Source organism: Pipra filicauda, unplaced genomic scaffold (genome assembly GCF_003945595.2).
Source record: "Pipra filicauda isolate LSUMZ 115617 unplaced genomic scaffold, ASM394559v2 scaffold142_size1944046_pilon, whole genome shotgun sequence".
Lineage (NCBI taxonomy): Eukaryota > Metazoa > Chordata > Aves > Passeriformes > Pipridae > Pipra > Pipra filicauda.
Window position 1 is genome coordinate 1,861,434 of NW_024103907.1, and position 19,327 is coordinate 1,880,760.

The following is a 19,327-nucleotide window of genomic DNA, read 5'->3' on the forward strand; positions in this document are numbered from 1 at the left end:
CAAAATTACTCCAATAACTAATGCCTGCAGGACAAGAGTTGCTACAAAAGAAGTGAGATTTTTTTTTTCCTCCACATCATGCAAATATATCCATGTGCTCTAATAACTAATTTGTTGCAGACAAATATGTATAAGAAAAGCATGTGGGCAGACAGATGAGTTCTGCTGGAGGGCAGTGTTTAGCCAGAGTTTTACCTGGTAGCCCCTCTGGGTATTTACTACATGTTAAATGCTGCGTGGTTTGACATTTTGTTGTTGCTGTTTGGGGTCATTTTACTGCCTTTTACAATGAAGACTTTGCTTTCTATGCTGTGAAGTCTGAAGGTCCATCTTCACCCTGCCTGAAGTGTGTGTATGGAAAAAATACCCACAATGTAGTAGTGAAACCGTAAGATGACAGGCTGCTGAAACATCATCCAATGCAGTGTTTCTCCGGTTTTGTGGGTCTGTCTCCCTTTTGAGCCCCTCTGATTATCATTTCCCTCTGCTCAGAGGGTAAGAAGTTCTTCCACATTAGGAGGAAGGAAAAGTGGTTGTAACTGCTGCAAGTATTTACATCCTCTGGGGAACAGGTAACTACCTCTAATTGCTGGCAGCAGCTAGGCAATTAGCTGTTCTCTGAGTAGTATAAACACTTTATGACCTTGTTTGAACTCTCCTTTGAGGATTCCCTTGAGATAGAAGCATCACAATTTGAGGAAACACAGATCTAAAGACAAGTAGAATTGAGGAAAAGCATCTGCACAAAAGACACAGTTACAAACTTCAATCTGACATCATAAAGGGAATCTTTTATTCGTTAAGCTATTTTAGGCTTTGTACGAAGTTACATAAATTGCACTGAAAAAATACTGTTATGCTAGACTGAGTCATAGAGAGCACAGTCCATAATTGTGCACCAAGATAAGTAGTTGTTGTATGACTTTCATTCTCTGTTTAACTTGTTAATTCTGGTTAGCTCATAGTCTTTCCATTCTTCATCCAACAACACTCCAAAGTGTGTGTTTGTGTAGTGTAGGGACTTTCTCCACTATGAATTAAAGGCCAGTTTTGAGATTCTTGATGTGGCAAATGCATTGCTGCATAGGATGTTTATTCTGTAAAAATATTGCAGTCATGCTCCTTCAACTGTAAAAGATAACTCTGCTGTGCATTCAGAGGTTGATCAGTTTTGGCAAGTGTGGCCCTCTGAGGAATTATGTTTGTGCAAGGCATGCCTGGTTATTCCTGATTCTCATTCACTACACTGAGTCAACATTCAGTCTCTTGTTCTGGAAATGCAAATTTTTGTTTATCCAGGGTTTCTGCTTAGGGCTTGCCATCAAGTTCCATCAGCACTAAGCTGCACAGATGGAAGATGGTGCTTCCATGGACTAGCAGCTCTTGCAGGTGATTGTTACGTGTGGCATAGGGAAAACTGAGTAACAGTAATTGTATAAATTGTTTGGACTGGGACTCACTTCAGTAAACTTCTTGTAGCATCTAGAAGTTAAGACCTAGCCTGCTTACTCACCCGCAGTGTACTTGAGATGGAGCCTATCCTCTGTACTTATTTTTTAGTGGGGAATCTCCTCTCCTAACACGAAAAAGGTTTTGGCCTTTCAACTGTACAGATACAGTTTTATCACAGGAAACAGTTAAGCAGTTAGTGATGGATGAAATCTAATACAGAATTCTTGGGACCTAAAGTGTGTTTTTTCTAACTGATATTTTCTGTGTAATTAGATTTAGTCCACATCAGAAAAGTCTGCTGCAGTTTTACAATATTCTAGCATGTTTTTTCTCAACACTTTTGTACCCTTAGCAATTTGGCAAGTTTAAAAATAGCAAACACATAGAATATTGTTTCATTAATAACTCTAACTCAGCAAAGGTTTCCTTACTGTAGTGTTTAAATAGCCAAAGATGTAACAGCCAAGAACACTGCTTGGAGTTTATGCAATGTAAAGGAAGGCTCTCCCAGCCTGAGAAATTATCCTTTTAACTGCTGATTTGGCACATGTCCAGCAGCTATGTGATTTTTATTTAAGGGTACTTAAGAGTATAAGAGATTCTTTAAAAATATCTACAACCAGCAGCCTGCTATAATAATAGTTAACATGTCTTACAATTGCATCGTCTTCTAAAATTTACTGTGAATAAGCAAGGATAAAATGTTCTGCTCTAAGAAAAAGAAAAAAGGCAACTTTGGAATTTGCAACAATGAACTCAACAAGTTCACTAAACAAGTGTACATGAACTAAAGAAGTTCTTCATACGAATCACCATCTCTAATGATCTGAGTGACTGGACAAAACTTTCCATCTTATAACTGAAATAACTTTAAGCAGATAAAGAGGGCAAGTCAATGTGTTTGCTGCTGTGTCGCGGTTTCCTGAGGTGGTGAAATGTGAATGTGAGGCCAGTACTGTAACACGATTCCTAATATGTTCTTCATTCTGATGAGGGCTTGTTCTGGCTCACCAGCAACTTCACCTCTTGCTTATCTATGCTGGAATTTACGCTTTCGGCCTCCTTTTCTGGCTCAGGCACACAGGTGCAGCCCACTGGGATGGTGATGTAATCCTCTGTGTAGACGTAGCGGCCCCCGGCACACGAGGACGTGCGGCGCAGGATGACGGTCGGCATGTACACAGGGGTGCTGCGGAAGTGGAAATTCTCCTCCCCAAAGATCCCCATGAGGCAGCCTTTGCACAGACAGTATGCTTCAGGGATGTATTTGGGATATCTTGTGGGATCATAGGAAATTCTATAGGAAAGCAAATAAAGATTCGTTAGTACCTCTAAAAATAGATATATTCCTTTGGAGTTATATAATGTTATTTATTATTATTATTTAATTATAATAATTATATCATGTTTTTGTTGTCTTTGCCAGGGAAAATAGCTGTGGCTATTGGTGTCTGGCTTCTTATTTGTAAAGTGTAAAGAAAAAACCATGCACAACTAACAGAACTGATCAGGTCCTACAGTGCACACGGAAGTATGAAGCATTTGGCTTTCTGAATTGTGAGATTCAGGGGTTTAAGAAGAATAAGTTTTGTGGTTTGGACTGAATGGGTAAATAGAGCATTAAAAAGGACACTTGGGCATTTGATCTGCCTCAAGTTCTTCAAAAATTGGTACAAATCCTTGTTAACATTATTTTGTTAAAAACATGACATGATGTTTAAAGATTAATAATTTAAATAGAATTGAATTGTACTATTATTTCTGCAATAGCTTTTGCCTCCCTACTATTGGAGTTTTAAAGGTGCCTTCCCCTTGAAAGCAGAACTCTGTATTTCCTTCTCTGATTCACCTCTGTCTCTTCCTCTAACCAGAGAAAAGTAGTATTTTCATGCCCACATTGAGATAAACTGCAATGTCAGTGTTTTTTCTGCCCTGACCTGCTATATTTTGAAGTAAAGCATTGCCTCAAAGCTTCAAGAGTATTAGCCTCTATTTTTTTTGTTTCACCATTTGTTGTTTTTCCCTTTCTTTTTGCTTATTAATGTTCTATCTCTAGAAATTCCTTATTAGTAGAAGCAAAGCTTTTAATCTAAGCTTCAGGTTGGACATTAGGAAAAATTCCTGCACAGGAAGGGTTGTCAAGCACTGGAATGGACTGCCCAGGGAGGTGGAATCGCCACCACTGGAGGTGTTCATGAAGCAACTGGACATGGCATTTAGTGCTATGGTTTAGTTGACAAGGTGGTGATCGGTCAAAGGTTGGACTCAATAATCTTGGAGGTCATTTCCAACCTTAATGGTTCTATGATCCTAAGTACAGCTTGGATCAGCAGAGCCCAAGTTCTGTCGTTCCTCTCTGGATGTTGCTGGATGCGTAAACAAAGATGTGATACTACGGTCTCAAGTCACACAGATCCTGGCTGACCTATTGCCATTGCTTTTAGCAAGGAGAGTAAAAGCTGATAAAGTCTGCTTGTTTTACGAAATAAAAGACTAAGTGCACAGCAGAGTACACTGGAGTGTGTAGCCACACTGCTTTGGCCAAACACAAACTTGATTATCCTGTCATCAAAGAAAAGAGACTTTTTAAATATATATATAATGGCCATTATATATATATATATATATTTAAAGAATTGGTTTTCCTCACAGAAAAACCTGTCCAGTTCTCTCATAGCCAGACACCGGCGATGTTGCAGATATTTTTTGCAAAGCTTCTCTGTTCCATTTATACTTGTTTACTTTCCCCAGGAAATACCTTCATGTTACAGGATCTCACATCAATGTGAAATAAATGTCTGGTAGCCAGCAGAAGGGAAGAAAGGGGAATACAGGTCTTTCTACTGTGATACATTCCCATTTCAAACTCAAGTGTGAGTAATTTCAGTGGTACAATGTTAAACACACCATATGTCAAGTCATTGGTATTTCCTCTACTGAATTATCTCTAGCACCTGGTTTATGATGTTACTGGAAAGCATGAACATGCTTCTGCATGCAAACATAAGAGTTTTCACTAGTAGCAGAAGAACACTGGAATCATGGTCTACAACAAACTTTCCCCTCCAAATTCCCACATGGAAAAAGTCAGGTATAAACTGGGGGCTTTTCTGGAAGGATGGTGTGGTTGTGGCGTGGTTTTCTACTTTCCAAGGAAAAAATCTCTTGTATTACTAAGTTTGATGTAGACACCTCTACTCCATCATGTGGGGAATTGGAAGGATGATGGATTGAAAATATAGATGTGGTTTTGCATCCAGATCCAGGCACTAAGTAATGCCTCCTGAAGTTAGTAGCTTAACTCAAATGTCACTAAAATTTGGAGCCATATCCAAGGTACTGCATCTTCAGCACAAACCTGTTTGGCAAAGCCATATAACTAAAGCCTTATTTTTGTCTTTCTAGACAGCCCAGACCTACTTGGGTCTGAACCATTAAGAAACACCAGTGACCTGGCTGGATAAATGCAGTTGTGTGACCTGTTTCCTCTGTTTGCATTAATGGAACGAGACCACTCTGTGTAGATAACGACCACTGCCTCAGCTGCTTCAGTTTGATGCCTTTCCATTACTCCAAACACTTACAAGTCATGTTTTTACATCCTCTAGAACAGGGCATTTTTCATCAGGTTAACTAACCAGACAGAGCACATGCTCCAAGTTCCCACTGACTCCTTCCTATGTGTAGTGAAGATACACCCAGCTGGGATGGATGCAGCTGGGAAGAGTGGTGGAGGACCAGAGAAGTGCAGCTTTTCACTGGCATCCAGCTGTCCCCTGCAGCCTTGTGTCATTTGCTGTGGCCACTGCTGCAAACTAGACAGCCCAGACATTTTTATGAGGATTGCCCTTGTCCTGTGAATTCGGGTCACTGGTATATAAGGCTAACTCTGCCTCACCAGTGCTCCTGATTCACAAGCAACAGGAGCAGGGAGCTCTGCTGGGCTGCTCCGTTTCGGTCTGCTGGAACACGAAGCAGATTTGTGCTGAACTGGAACTGCTCATGAAGTGTGACTAGGCTGCTTTTCCTTATGACCCTACAAGGGTTTTGAGGGCTTCCAGTGAAAAACAAACTTCCTGCCGTTTACATTCTAAGCCTGGAAACTCAAGACAAAAGTTTCTGTCAGAAGTAAAACTCTTGCAGAGACTTTATCTGTCTTGTCCTGTGCTGCTACTTTCACTTGTAGTATTTTTAATAATATTATCACTTCATAGTTTCCAAGCTTCTGAATCCAGGGAGTGAGATGCTGTGGTGGGGCAGGCAGCTGACTCTTCAGAAATGACTCAGGACTGGGCTAACAGCTGGATGTTATCAGAAGTCTAATAAGCAGATCATCATCCCCTTCCTTTACACTCCAAAATACTTACAGGATTAAGAACTAATAACTTTTTTTCCCTCTTGGCAAGACATTTATTTTCCTATAGCAGGTGCTCTTTTGTTCACATTATGTTAGTTTGTTTTATATACAGGTAGTAACTACAGTGCTTGCAAAGAGTAGCCTAATGCTATAACTGACTTTCTGAAGAGCTGTACGAACACGTCCTCAACTGAAAAGGATGGCAGTCTGTGACCCCTTGTATTCTTTCCCTTGGCTGTATCTTTGGGATATGCACACTGTGCCACGCAGTACTATTAAGTCCTGAAAAATGTCTTGGATAAGCTTCTAGAAAACCACTGGAGCATTATGTAAAGGAAAGACCTCTTTTTCAAACACATTGCAGACATGCTTGGCTTTTACCAGTAAAAGAAGACTTGTCTGTATTACTTTTATTAAATTTTATGTAAATGAACACTAAACCAAGGATGCTTATAAACTGAAACTGGTTTTTGAACATCAATAAAAAAACAAGCTGGGCAATGTTTGAGAGAGGGAGTGGATGATGTGAGATTTCATGATCAGAGCAACACTAACAATAAAAGTTAAATCTCTGTAAATAACCCTTAGTATACATAGGATTAGGCCCCAGAGGCAGACACGGAAACCATGGGATTTGGAAATTTAGAAACGTGAATGACTTCTTGAATACACATAAAGAATTTTTGCTAAAGATACGCAGAGGTGTGTTTGCAGAAGACTCAATGTATTCCTACAAAATGGCTATGACTGTTATTACAACCTTAAGAAAACAGAAAATAAAAATAGAGGTGATGTGTACAGCTGATTAATGAATGGCATCTATGCTCTGCAGCCCCAAGAATGGAATCACAAATTAACACTACCTGTAAAAATGCTGTTGACTTCAGTGGGATTTTTCAACCATTACTCTGAGCTTTATGATCAGACCCTGCAAACATTTAGATATGCATTTAAAATTAATCCTTTTTATAATGGTTCTTGTCCATGAGAATCTTGTCTGTGCACCTGTAGAGCTGAGCTTGCATTGGTAAAGATTCACCATGATTATGGCTTCTGTAAATTTTAACAAGTAGCACCCATCCTGTGCTATTGGCAGAGTTTTGTAGGTCAGCCCATATCACTAATACTATTTAAGCAACTCTGAACCATAGGAGTAGCCAAGGACCATGACCCCTGCAGAACCTCCTTGTACAAGCAGGCTTTCTGGATATCATTGACTGTCCATTTAGTAATGCTGCTAAAAAGGACAAGCAGCTCCTGGATGGGTGCCACAAACTGGCACACAGTCTGCCTGATGGATTTCATGAAATGATGATTTCATGGCAAAGCTTCTGCTGCTGGCTTTATTTTTTTTAAAAAACTGGGTAATTTTTAGGTCAGCTTCCTGAACTGCTGAACAAATCCAACATGCCTAACTGCCTTCAGTTAGGAACTCTGCTGTCTCTTTATAGCTCTGCAGAGTAAAGAGCAATTCATGTGATTAAACTTTGTGCCCTGAGTTATATACTGATCTCCTGTGGCCATCAGGGTGGAATTTCAGTATCAGACAGATGAATACTTTTCTGCTAACTTTTGCTTTAAATACCACCTGTTGGTTGCTGCTAGCAGCAGGATTGGGGACCAGATGGATCTGTGGTGCAATCCATGTACAACCCCTGTATCTCTGGGTTGCAGCAAGCCAAAAATGATGTAAGTCTTGATTTTTGTATAACCAAATTAAAAGACCAAGTAATGGAAAATAAATAGTAAGCACAGAACAAAGATAAGGAAAGAAGCTACATAAGGATTATCTAAGCTTTAAGCCAGTCAAACCTAATTCTTCCACACTTAGAATGACAAACTTGGGATACAGGCGATGCAGGGGGGTGAACAGATCTCTAAGTAATATATTTGATTCTTTCTCATAAATGCTGATATGAAAAAATTTCAGTTTAACTGAACAGTCATCTGAGCAGAAGAATTACAAACAGCAGTGTTAAAACAGCTGGGAGCAGGTACCTAGGGAGATATACAGGGGAAGGTAAGTAGAGCCAGACTTAATATCTTTAATATTAGTGACCTGGAATAGGATGTGTAAACATTATGTTAATGAAATCTGCAGATGGTAACAATGGGAACTGCTGCAACACCAATGAAGACGTAGAAACAGCATAAGATATCTCAGACATTAAAATGCAGGTCAAAAAGAAAGACTCTATGCACAGAGCAAAAATGAATTGCACCATAAGTTTTTAGGTGCAGAAAAGAAGTCAGAGAGCAGGATGTCTGTGAGACACACCAAAACGGAGCAGGCATCTTGATGCAAATTTCAAGCAGTTGAATCTAGCCCTTGAGCAGTGTCCTATAGTGTACAAGAGCAGTCTACTTAGTGAATTTATTTCACCACTAAAACAACTTCAGTGATTCAGAAGACAGTTCAGGAGACAGCAATGAATCAGTGAAGGGGAGAAATTTATGAGGAAAGATTGAATTAAATGTGAGTAGGCTTGTCAAGAAGGTTCTGTATTGCAGAAGACAGCTGTAAGCAGTTTTTCAGATTAACACCCCAGCCACGGAGAAGAAATCGTTGGGATTGTGTAAATTAAATCGGTTAACCATTGACAAAGTGTCATGTAACATCACTTGCAGGTTCTTAATGGAGAGCTGCATGTCCTTATCAAAGATACACAGTAGCTCTAATGGGATGAGGGAGCTTGCTTCCAGAGTACTTGGGTGAAGACTGTAGAATAAAACAGATCTTCATATCTAGCTTCAAAATCTATGACATAGCAGGTTGGAATAGCTAATGCACTTTAGCAATCTTATATTTTACACTTTCATTACAAATCTTGCAATGTCTGTTGGTTTCTCAATGCACACTAATGATACAGTAAAACCATAGTCACAAAAAAAAAGCTGTAAATGGGATCTGTTAACTGGACCATGTGCTCAGTTGTCTTCAACCTAGAGAAACAGTTTTTCACCTAAATATATTTTTAGATTTTGCTTTTAATAGTATACTTTTTTTTCCCCCGCTATCTTTCAAAATTCCTAGCTTGGAGATGTCATCATGTTACTTGTATGTGAATGGTTAGTGGTTTGTTTGAAAACATTTTGATGAAAAGTACAGTGGATTTACAGCTTCTTAATAAACTTTTTGTAAGCCAAGCCCCAAAAAGCAGCTGGTTCTCTGTTAAGAAATAAGCCTATTCAGAGGCCCAACTGAAAATAAACACCTGCCTAACGAGATGTAAGCATGGAAAGCATTGTTTTCAAACCAGAAGAACAATTTTCTGATAGCAATACTTGATATATCTGATTCTGATAGCAAATATTTGGCAAAACCGTCATAAAAATTACCTGAGCCTAGTGGTAGGTGTTTCATTCATCATACTTGCTTTGTGCATGCTTAGGTAGCTTAAAAATCCTCAGTCTGCTTAGAGAAAATGTATTACTAAAAATACTTTGTTTATGAAAAACTTACTGAGCAAATAAACCATTTTTCTCTCGGTAGGATTACTTCTTAAACTAAAAGTGGGCAAAACCCATGCCACGGAATGAATGTTTATTGGAGACCACTAACAAGGAGATATTTGTTTGCTGAATACACAGTAACTGCATCAAAGCATATGGGAAGGATGATGCACAGAAAGTAGCAAGAAAGTCAGTTCCTTTTAAGTATGGGCATGTTTTACCTTCCTATTGTCTGCAGTATCTTTACAGAAAGATGAAAACAGAGAACTCAGTTCTTTTAGTTCTGTTAGTCTTACTAAGACAAACCACCAGAAGGCTTGATAGTCTTCTGAGAATGTGATCACACACTGGGTTTAGTGTTCTAGATAAGTGGTTTCCATGCTTTTCCATAGCTCCCTGTAGAAATGCAGACCCTTGGTTTGTGTATTAATTAGCCTAAATTCAAATTTACTTTACTAAGTTATTTTTACACCCCCTTAAAAATAGTCTGTGAGCCTCTGTTCAACCTCAGGGGAAGGAGGTTTGCAATGCATAGGCTGAAAACACAGATGCAGAATACTGCTGTACTCATTCCTTGCCTACGATCCTACAGCAAACTGGACAGCAATCCCTTGGGAGTGTTTGGTAAGTGAAGATACGGCTCTGCCTGTATGTAACATGAACACTGAGTGCACTCATGTATTTTAGAAACAGCAGAGCGTCTGGAGTCACATCTCAGGAAGAGATCTGAGCCCCCCTGGGGCTGCTACAGAGTCAGGAGGTGCTTCCTTGGCGGCGGTTCTTTGCTGAGGGTCCTCTGAGTGAACTTCACATATGACAATTTCCCCGAGCAACTTTCTGAGGGGTGGTCTGTGCTCCTGGGTGGATGTGAGCTCCATCTCACGGCTCACTCCACCTCATTCGTTTCTCTTTCTGCCCATTAGACGTATTCCTCAGACAAGCTGTTTTGACGTAATTACCTTATATCGCCTTACCTAGACGTCTACTTTAGCACCTTTCCTCCCGGCTGCTGCTCGGTGCCGCGGTCACCCCTCGCCCCCCCCCGATCATCCCCCGGGCACCGCGCAGGGAGAGCCGCAGGATCCCGGCGCCGCCGGCCCCACACGGGGACACCGGCCCGGCTCCCTTCAGCCCGCAAAGTCCCCTTGAGGCAGCTGGACCCCCCTTCCCGCGGCTCCCGGAGTCACCTGTAAGCCCAGGGCGAAGCGCTGCGCAGGTTGACGGGGAGCCGGACCCTCTTGTCGGCGGCCGGGCGTCCCCCGGCGGGGCAGCTGGCGTTGTGCTGGCGGCCCGGCGGCTCGGGCTGCAGGGTGTGGTGGAAGGCGCTGAGCATGCCCGCCGCCAGCCGCCCGTACAGCTGCTCCAGCAGCTCCTCGGGCCGCTCTCCGCAGCTCCGGGTCCGCGCCGGCCGCTGCTTGTGCGCCCTGGCGGGCTCGGCGCGGAGCGGGAGCAGCGCCGCGCAGAGCAGCGCCAGCAGCGCCGCCGCCGCCCGCACCTGCAACGACGGCGCCGTCAGCGGGGATAGGACCGCGACCCGCCGGCACCACCCGCGCCCCGCAGCCCCCGGCCCGCAACCCACAGCCCTTACCCTGCCTCGCTGCATGGCGGCCGGGCTGCTCCGCCTCGAGGGAGCCGCGAAAGGCGGCGGGCTGCGGCGCCGCGCCGTGCCACTGGCTCTCCCGGCGGAGGAGCTGTTGGAAAAGTGCCCCGCGCCTCACTGCATCTCCCCTGGCCTCGCCTGCCAGGAACATGTTCGGCGGAGCTCACGGAGAGGCGGCGAGGGCTCGACGCCGGGCGCGGGCCTGTCCCGCTCCCCGCCGCGCTGCCCCCGGCCCCGGCACAGCCCCGCGGGCACGGCCGGGCTCGGTCCGCCCACAGCTGCCGGCCCGGGCCCGGCCACCGGCCCAGCGCTCCTGCAGCCCGAGGGTGCCGTCGGCAGCCGCGCTCCCTCCCACCGCGCCCGCGGCGCGGGCAGGGCCGGGATCTACTTGGCCCCGCCGGGACACCTGGCGTCCAGGGCTCGAGAGTGAGGCAGAGCCAGGGGGACTTGGCCCAGTCAGAGCCAAAGGGTCAAGGCTGATGTGAAAAAACGCGGGGATTTACAGCTGGAAATAGCCCAGCCCTGGCTGTGTGACTGCAGCTGGGGAAGGGACCGCTGCAGCCCGGGCTCTCCCAGTCACTCTAGAGCAATTGGCACTGTCCCTCGTAGCGGTCTGGGATCTCCGACTTGGCAGCACCTTTGGCGCGTTTCTCCAGAAACATCCCCAGCAGGCACTGGGGTGGTTGATGTCCCTCATGAAGACTGGGACTGGCGAAGGTGAGGTCGCTTGGAGCTGTCTGTGCGACAGCCTGATCCGCCAGTTCTTCCTGCTCAGGTGGCCTGTGGCAGACACCCACTGCAGTGTCACTCTGCTCACTGGAAGAAGAGCCGCTTCAGAAGGTGAGAAACTTGCATGATACACATCTAGATGAGGTTGAGGTGAGTCTCACCTCTAATGACTTCTCCATCTGTTCTGTGCTGGCTTGCTGGTACATTTAAAAACACGTAATGCAATGTATTTATTGTCTCTGGCACAACCTACAAAAAAAAGCATCTGTAGTACTCTGGATCATAAAAGATGTGGTACACTGAACTGGTCAGCATTAAAAACAGCCTTGAGAATTTATTACTTGAATCAAATGTTTCATGTGCTATATTAAAGCCCTGTACATCTATTGAGGCATTTAGCATAAGGATAGTCAATATGAAAATACTGATCAGGAATGAGGGAAAATAGGAATCATAAATCATAAAAGGACTGAGAAACCCCAGCTTTGTACCACAGAAATACAAGACATCAGGTTCACCGACCAGACTGGAATTGAAACAGAACAAACTGGCATTCATAATGAAGTGACTTGATTTCATGGTTTCTGAAAAGTCATTGAGTCTAACTGTGATTTTTTAGTGATTTTGGTACTGTATGCATCACAGGTCAGTATCACTTATGAGTAGTGTCTTAACCTTGAACTGTGTGGGATTTGAATCAGGTTTTGACTTTGAGGAAGGACTGTTTAAAATTGAATTAAAAACTTTCCTTTGGAGTCTTATCCTCAGGTGAGAGACTGGGGCAAGGCAGATTCCATTTAACTCAGTACAGTCTAACTCCTGAGCTCGGCACTGCACCTGGCCTTGTGTTACTTCACCATCTTCCAGTGACATGTGTGGTAACACGGCAAATACTTATCACAGCAGATCTTTTTATATTACTCTTCTGTAGATAAACCAATATCTTTTCTCAGAGCTTTCTGAGTAGTGTAAGGATGTCACACTTGGTTTTCCAAAAGGAATTTTAGGTACTTCCTTTATATTGGCCTTTCTGGGAGAGGTCTGCCTCAAAAAATCAGAGCAGATGAAGAGAAAACAATGGCACAAGCATCAAATTGCCAGTGAATTTAAGGCTTTGAGTCTTATTTAGGCAATATTCTAATTCTGTACATTACTTGCATTGTACTGTCTTATTAACAATCTCATTGATTCAAATAATAAGAATCACAGAAGGGCAGCAAATGAGATTCTATTACACGGGATCTGAAAGAGTACAATGACAGTTCTCGTGGCATACTCTACCCCAGAGACATCTGAGTTATAAAAAATTCACTAATACATTTGGCAAATTAGGTTCTTCTCTGACTTCGAGAAATTACTAACCAGTGTCATTGTCATTGGAGCTGATCTGTAAGTTTCTTAGAATTTGAGAGGGGCTTAAAACATCTATGTAATTAAATACTGGAAAAAAATATTTATTAATACAAAGTCTGTCCTGAATTTGATGCAATACATGATAATACTTCAATCAATGATTTCAGAATAACAGGCATATGCACCTGTATGTGAATCTATAGGGAATTCCATGGCTCATGCTGTTTGCTAAGAGAAAACAGGGCAGTGAGATGTTTTCCTTTGATAGCCTCAGCTGAAAATTCCCAGCAGCGGGAGCACAGAACATCCAGCCCATGCTCTTGACAACAGGGTCAGCTGGAGCAGCAACCCTCCGTTGCCATGGGCGGCCCCTGCCTCCCTGCCTGTGGTCCTCCCAGCCTCATGCCAAGGCTAGCAGTGCCAAATCTTACAAGCATCCAGGAGACACCCATTGCAGGCTGGCTATGTCACCATCCCCACAGTGACACAGGCCATTGCCAGTCTGCTGCCCACCATCCCGTTCCCACTACATCACTGGGCTTGATGCCAGAAGTTGGTATCCTTTTCAATTCCTTATCTTTATATCAGTGTCCTTGTAGAAAGTAGTAAATCTCTCCGGCTGAGTGGGGGAGGAAAGGAGTGGACCATGGTCTGGTCATGTCCTTGGGTGAGCCTCCAGTTCTGGAGGACAAAGGAGGAACAACCACCATCTGTTGCACCAAAGGCACCCCCTGCCTTCGCCCTGCTCATGGAAGTGCAGGAGCCTTCCCTTCCCTGCCCTCCTCCCTGCCCTCTCCTCTCAGCCCTCCCTCACCTGCCAGCCTCCAGTCATAAGTGTTCTTCTCGATAGTGTCCCAAGCTTCTGGTGTTTCCCCTCAGTGTTCCAACAACATATTATCTTTAACTTTCCAGTTTCCTGACCCAAACGTATTACAAATGAAGATAACAGTTCATCTCCTTATATGAAAACATTTAATCTATAGCCTGATCAAATCTTCACATTCTATTTTATTGGATTCTGGTGACCTTCATGGTGTGCCTTACCATTTCTTATCCTCCTTTATTCCCCTTATATTATCCCTTTTTAACCAAAACAAAGAGTAAATTTTGAGAAGAAGGGGAAGAGAAACTTGTCACTTATCGGAGAGACAGAAGGAAACGTATTTCTTTCACTTTTATATAATATTCTAAATACTCTTTCTGGCAATTGTCATTCAACATTTATACTTGGGAATGGCATCTGCCTCTCTCCTGAGATTATCACCATAGTGATCAATGCCAGATAATAAGAATTTCAGTTCTACAAAACCCTGCTATGAGAAAGTCAGGATGTTCAAAAGAAAACTAAGCTGTGCAAGAATAAGGCAGACATTTTTAGTGAGTTGGTATGAATAAGAAGAAACATTTTCTGATGTGGTTCCATCAGAGCATTTCATGCCATGTTAAACACTGAAATATGTTTAATGAAAAACACAGAAGGTTTGTGTCTTCATTGTTCCAGACACATTAACGAGCAACAAGCAACCTTGTCAGGACTTTTTCTTGGTTGGGATTGTTGTCTTCCATAGCCGCCCTTGCATGATAGCTGATTCCAGATACTTTGGCTCACACATAAATAAATCACATTATTTTGACAAGCATTATTAATGATACCACATAATGTGCTTGTCACAGCAATGGCAGAACTGCCCTAAACTGGCATATTCCAAATGTTTATCCCCATCCTGCTACAGCAGTGTGTACATTAATGAGATCCTGTCTCTTATCTGAAATAATGATCTGAAAAACATTTAAAAAATCATCATATAGACCTTAAAGTTGAACGACTTGTACTGTGGGTGCACCAAACATTCAGCTGCCATCACCAGTAGGTATAAATCTTCAGACAGAGAATTAAATTATTCCCCAAAGATACCCTTCTCCTTCGCATTCTGTTTGCAGATAACCTGTCACCCAAATTGTTCTGTTCCCATTCATCTTCCCTGCACTTGTAAGGATTGTAATACCACTTTGCAGCTTCCACAGCATAACATCTTCTACAGCAGGATCTCAGCATTGAGATTTACAGTTGTTAGGCAATTCAGCATTGCAAAAGTGAAATTCTTGCAAAGTGAAGAATCCTCAATGGACTTAATTTGGCAAAGGTGGAAACCAAGGAGCAAACAGGTTAAAAATAGCCTTTCTACCATAAAGGTGCCTTTGACATCAACAACAATCAAAGCCTAGCAAATTAAATTAATTTCTAACAGTCTCAGACTATGCTAGCAAAGGAACCAAGAAGAGAAACGACACTTCTTCATAATACCTGCAGATCTATTTATTGGCAATTCCAAGCACAAATACAGGCTAGGTGGACAATGGATTGAGAGCCCTGAGGAGAAGGACTTGGGGGTGTTGGTTGATGAGAAGTTCAATGTAACTGAGCAGTGTGCACTTGCAGCCCAGAAAGCCAATTGTATTCTGGGCTGCATCAAAAGCAGTGTGGCCAGCAGGTTGAGGGAGGGGATTCTGCCCCTCTACTCTGCCCTTGTGAGACCCCACTTGGAGTGCTGCATCCAGCTCTGGGGTGCCCTGCATTGACCTGTTAAAGCAAGTCCAGAGGAGGCCATGAAGATGAACAGAGGGCTGGAAAACAGGCTGAGAGTTGGGGTTGTTCAGCCTGAAGAAGAGAAGGCTCCAGGGAGATCTTAGAGTAGCCTTCTTGTACATAAAGGGGCCTACTAGAAAGCTGGAGTGGGACTTCTTACAAGGGCCTGTACTGATAGGACAAGGGGGAATGGCTCTAAACTGAAAGAGAGTAGGTTTAGATTAGATACTAGGAAGACATTCTTCACTGTGAGCGTGATGAAACACTGGAACAGGTTGCCCAGAGAAGCTGTGGATGCCCCATTCCTGGAAGTGTTCAAGGCCAGGTTGGATGGGGCTTGAAGCAACCTGGTCTAGTGAAAGGTGTCCCCTCTACACATGGGGGGTTAGAACTAGATGATTTTCAAGTGCTCTTTCAGCCAAAAGCATTCCATGATTCTATGAACTATATATCTTTTCTTTGTACAGCTTTTAATTCCCATGTTACTCTAGAATAGCTTTCTTTTAAAAGTAATGAGTTATGCAATCTGTAGTGAAGAATGTTCAAAGTAAAACATGAAATACATGATTAAGAATACTTTGATATTGTGGGATTAGGTTTGTTTAGAAATAAATAAATAAATGACTACCCAAGTAATCATTTACATTTGGCTACTGTACATTTTTCATACATGTAAAGAGAAAGGCAACTTTGTATGTAACTAAATCCAGCAAATCCTGAGGAAGGTCTCAAGTCTGAGAGGTCAACTGAGGATTGTTTAATATTGGGACCAATACATTTTTCATGATAATACAAGCTAAAATAGCTCACAAGTCAGTTCCTCAAGAGGATTAGCATTTTCCTAGGCTTAATACTGCTACTCTTCTAATATAAAAGAAAAAATTAATATAATAGCAGTCCTATTGCATTTGCTAAAATTTAGTCAGGAATTTAAAATGATTGATCTACTGATTTAAGAATATAAACACAAAATTGGGGCTTAAATGTTGCTGGAAGCACATGCCCACAGTATGGCTTCTGGAGATGGAGTCTGTTTTGTACAATCAAACCCGAGGAAATGTTTCTGTTTGAATTTCTGGGATGAAGGTAGAATTATTTAGCTCATTCAGTGCTTCCACTCCTGTGGTTTCTGAGACTTATCACAAGACTAAGGGCATCCTACATGGCAGCAGGCAATGTAACTCATTGCACCTGAGCTAAATGCCAACCAATCTTCAGGACAGGGGCAGTATGATCACATCAACATAGCACAATAATCCCATATAACACAGGTAATTATTTTAGACACAACACCCCACTGGCCTGGCCATGCTTCCTTCGAGACCTGAGCTGTCTGAATCTTGCAGGTGTGTTCACCTCCCAACAGCTTTGAGGCCTTCCAACAACACGCTGACACAGCTCTTTGGACATTCCTGCAGCTTCTTTCTCTACAGATTCCAGTGTACTAGTCCCCATCAAGGATCACTCTTCAGCCTTGGGTCCAGCTGGGATGTCACATCTTGTGTTCCCTCACACAGAACGCCTCGCACCAAAGAAGAAGGAAGTTGCACTGAAACTGCTTACAAAGAATGCTTCCTGGCCCAGGCTCACCTTTGGATGATGCAAGGCAATTGTCTGGGAGATCATTTGTCATGGTCCAAAACTGTACTCCTGTGCACCCCTGTGCTACTGGCCTTACAGTACAGACAGTTACACATCAGCTCCTCTGCTCTGGGCTTGCCCTGGCAACACTGCGATTCCAGTAGAGATGTAGCCACAGTTAACATGGTTTTGAAGTAGATGAACCTGGGCTACATCACTTTGACTGTCAGTGGGACTGATTATTCTGGTGTTGGAGGTGGATCACATGGCTTTTTGTCAGTTCAGAAGGAGCTCAACCGTGCTTACAAAATAACATGCATTAAAAAAATACATTATAACCCAGAGCATTATATAATCAGATCCTCATGCTGTAGGAAACAACATGTTCCAGAAGTTCCTGGGAGTTTATGCATAGGAAACAACATGTTCCAGAAGTGCCTGTGAGTTTGTGCAGGACTGGAACAAAAGTGCAATTCCTTGTAATCCACAGGATTTTACATAATGTACAGTTACTTAGGACAAACTGAACCAAGAAACTGCTGCTGGTCAAAATCTCTCTGATGTCCACAGGAGTGTTTCTACACTCACTAACTTGTGAACCATATCCCAAGTTATTAGTAATTCCTACCACTTCATCATGGACATGTCTGTGTGATTGCAATGTTTGATTAGATGCTCTACACAAATGTTTTTGTGTTAGAACGCCATGACAGCACCTTGTCTGTCTTCTCTTTTGCACTGTTTCACAGGTTCATTTATGCTCCTTGCCATGGTCCCAAGTATTTCCACTCAGTGTGATTAAGTCAGATATCTCATACCACTGCTGTCTGTAGCTGAAAATGCTCCCTCCTGCCTGGCACATTGCATCCCGGGGGTCCAGCTCTTCCAAGACTAAGCCTGACAGAAAAGAACTACTATGACATCCAGGAATATGTCATTCCATGACCAGAGCAATAGACACAGCAGGACTAAGGAGCAGGCAAGAAGACGACTTGGAGAAGTAAGACAGGTGCCATCCACATCCTTCTTGTGTTGTTTTCCATCCCTTAGAAGGATCAGACCCCATAGCTTTCTGTGTCTCTCTCCTTTGATGAGCTCCTTGGGATGTTCATAAGCCACTCTGCATATGTTCTGCTCATCCCACCAGGAGGAAGCTGGTGCAGTCCCAGGCTAAGCACTGCACCAGTACCATGGGAAGCAGGTACATATGAAGTAGCTCATTAGCTGTACCATAAACCCCACAGGACAACATTCCTGACCACTTGTAGAGACACACTATGAGGCTGGGCAGATATTTTTAAAACATGGAAGGAACCTTTTGTGAAGATATGAAGAGACCTCTCCAGTGTCACTAGCTGGGAAACAGTTTGAGCACCAACACCAAGCACTGAAAACACCAGTGTTGGAAATTTTAGAAGACTAAATCCTTGCATTTCAAAGTACAATAACCAAACTCTAACTATTAAACCAAACTCATGTTAATGTTCTAAAAACAAGCCACCTCAGTGGACTAGTTTTTCAAATATTTATTAGGAAATTCTGAACACACAACTAGTATTTTTATCACCCAAAAGTGATATAAATAAGGAATTTAACGTGTCTCAGTAACTTCAGGTCAGACTTGCTCAGTTCATAATCAAAATGATGATTTCTGTAACTAACATTTTTGCCCATACTCAGCCTGGGCTGTAGAAAGCTACCACTGTGTAGTCAGTGCCACAGTCTCCAACATAAGATTCAAAAGCTGCAATCTACTTAGGAATTCTGAACAAACTAGACTGAAATCCTGCCAACTCTGACCAATAAGGAGGTTGCCAAGAGACTGCAAAATGGCCCTAGTTCAGCTAAGCATAGACTAAAATTAAGATGCTTTCCTTGGTATCAGTGTTAAGTGCTTTGCTGAACTGGGGCCTTTAGGAAGACCAAGGTCACATCCAACATTTTCAGAAAGTCAGTTCACAGGCCTTAAATAAATTCTGGCTTTGGATGAAGGATATGGCATTTTCAACCTTGTAAGCACTGCTTTGAGGTATTTCACACTGAAAGGTGAAATTTTACAGGCTTCTGTGTTTCATATGATCATCATATCTATCTCTGAAAGGAAAAGCTTCATGCATTTGATATAGTTTGCAATGAGTTTTAGTACCTGTGTAGATTTTATGCATGAGTAAAATAACCATTATTTTTTTAAAATCAATAATAAAAGATACCACAA

General features: G+C 42.7%; 1 protein-coding gene across 1 annotated transcript; it reads right to left on the reverse strand.

Annotated features, from left to right (window-relative positions):
• Positions 1–769: 769 nt before the first annotated feature.
• On the reverse strand, positions 770–11,118 carry IL17D (interleukin 17D). The gene is made up of 3 exons (XM_039378665.1): positions 10,851–11,118; positions 10,450–10,757; positions 770–2,749 (listed from the first exon to the last, which is right to left on the reverse strand). The coding sequence occupies exons 1-3, from the start codon at positions 10,863–10,865 to the stop codon at positions 2,434–2,436; spliced, it is 639 nt and encodes a 212-aa protein (XP_039234599.1). The 5' UTR covers positions 10,866–11,118; the 3' UTR covers positions 770–2,433.
• Between the last annotated feature and the right edge of the window lie 8,209 nt (positions 11,119–19,327).

What these genes read in the sequence shown, in the direction of transcription:
- IL17D (XM_039378665.1), bottom strand. An exon ending in GCTTCGCCCTGGGCTTACAG is followed by an intron (nt 2,750 to 10,449) that starts GTGACTCCGGGA and finishes GCTTTCCTATAG; the next exon opens with AATTTCCTATGATCCCACAA.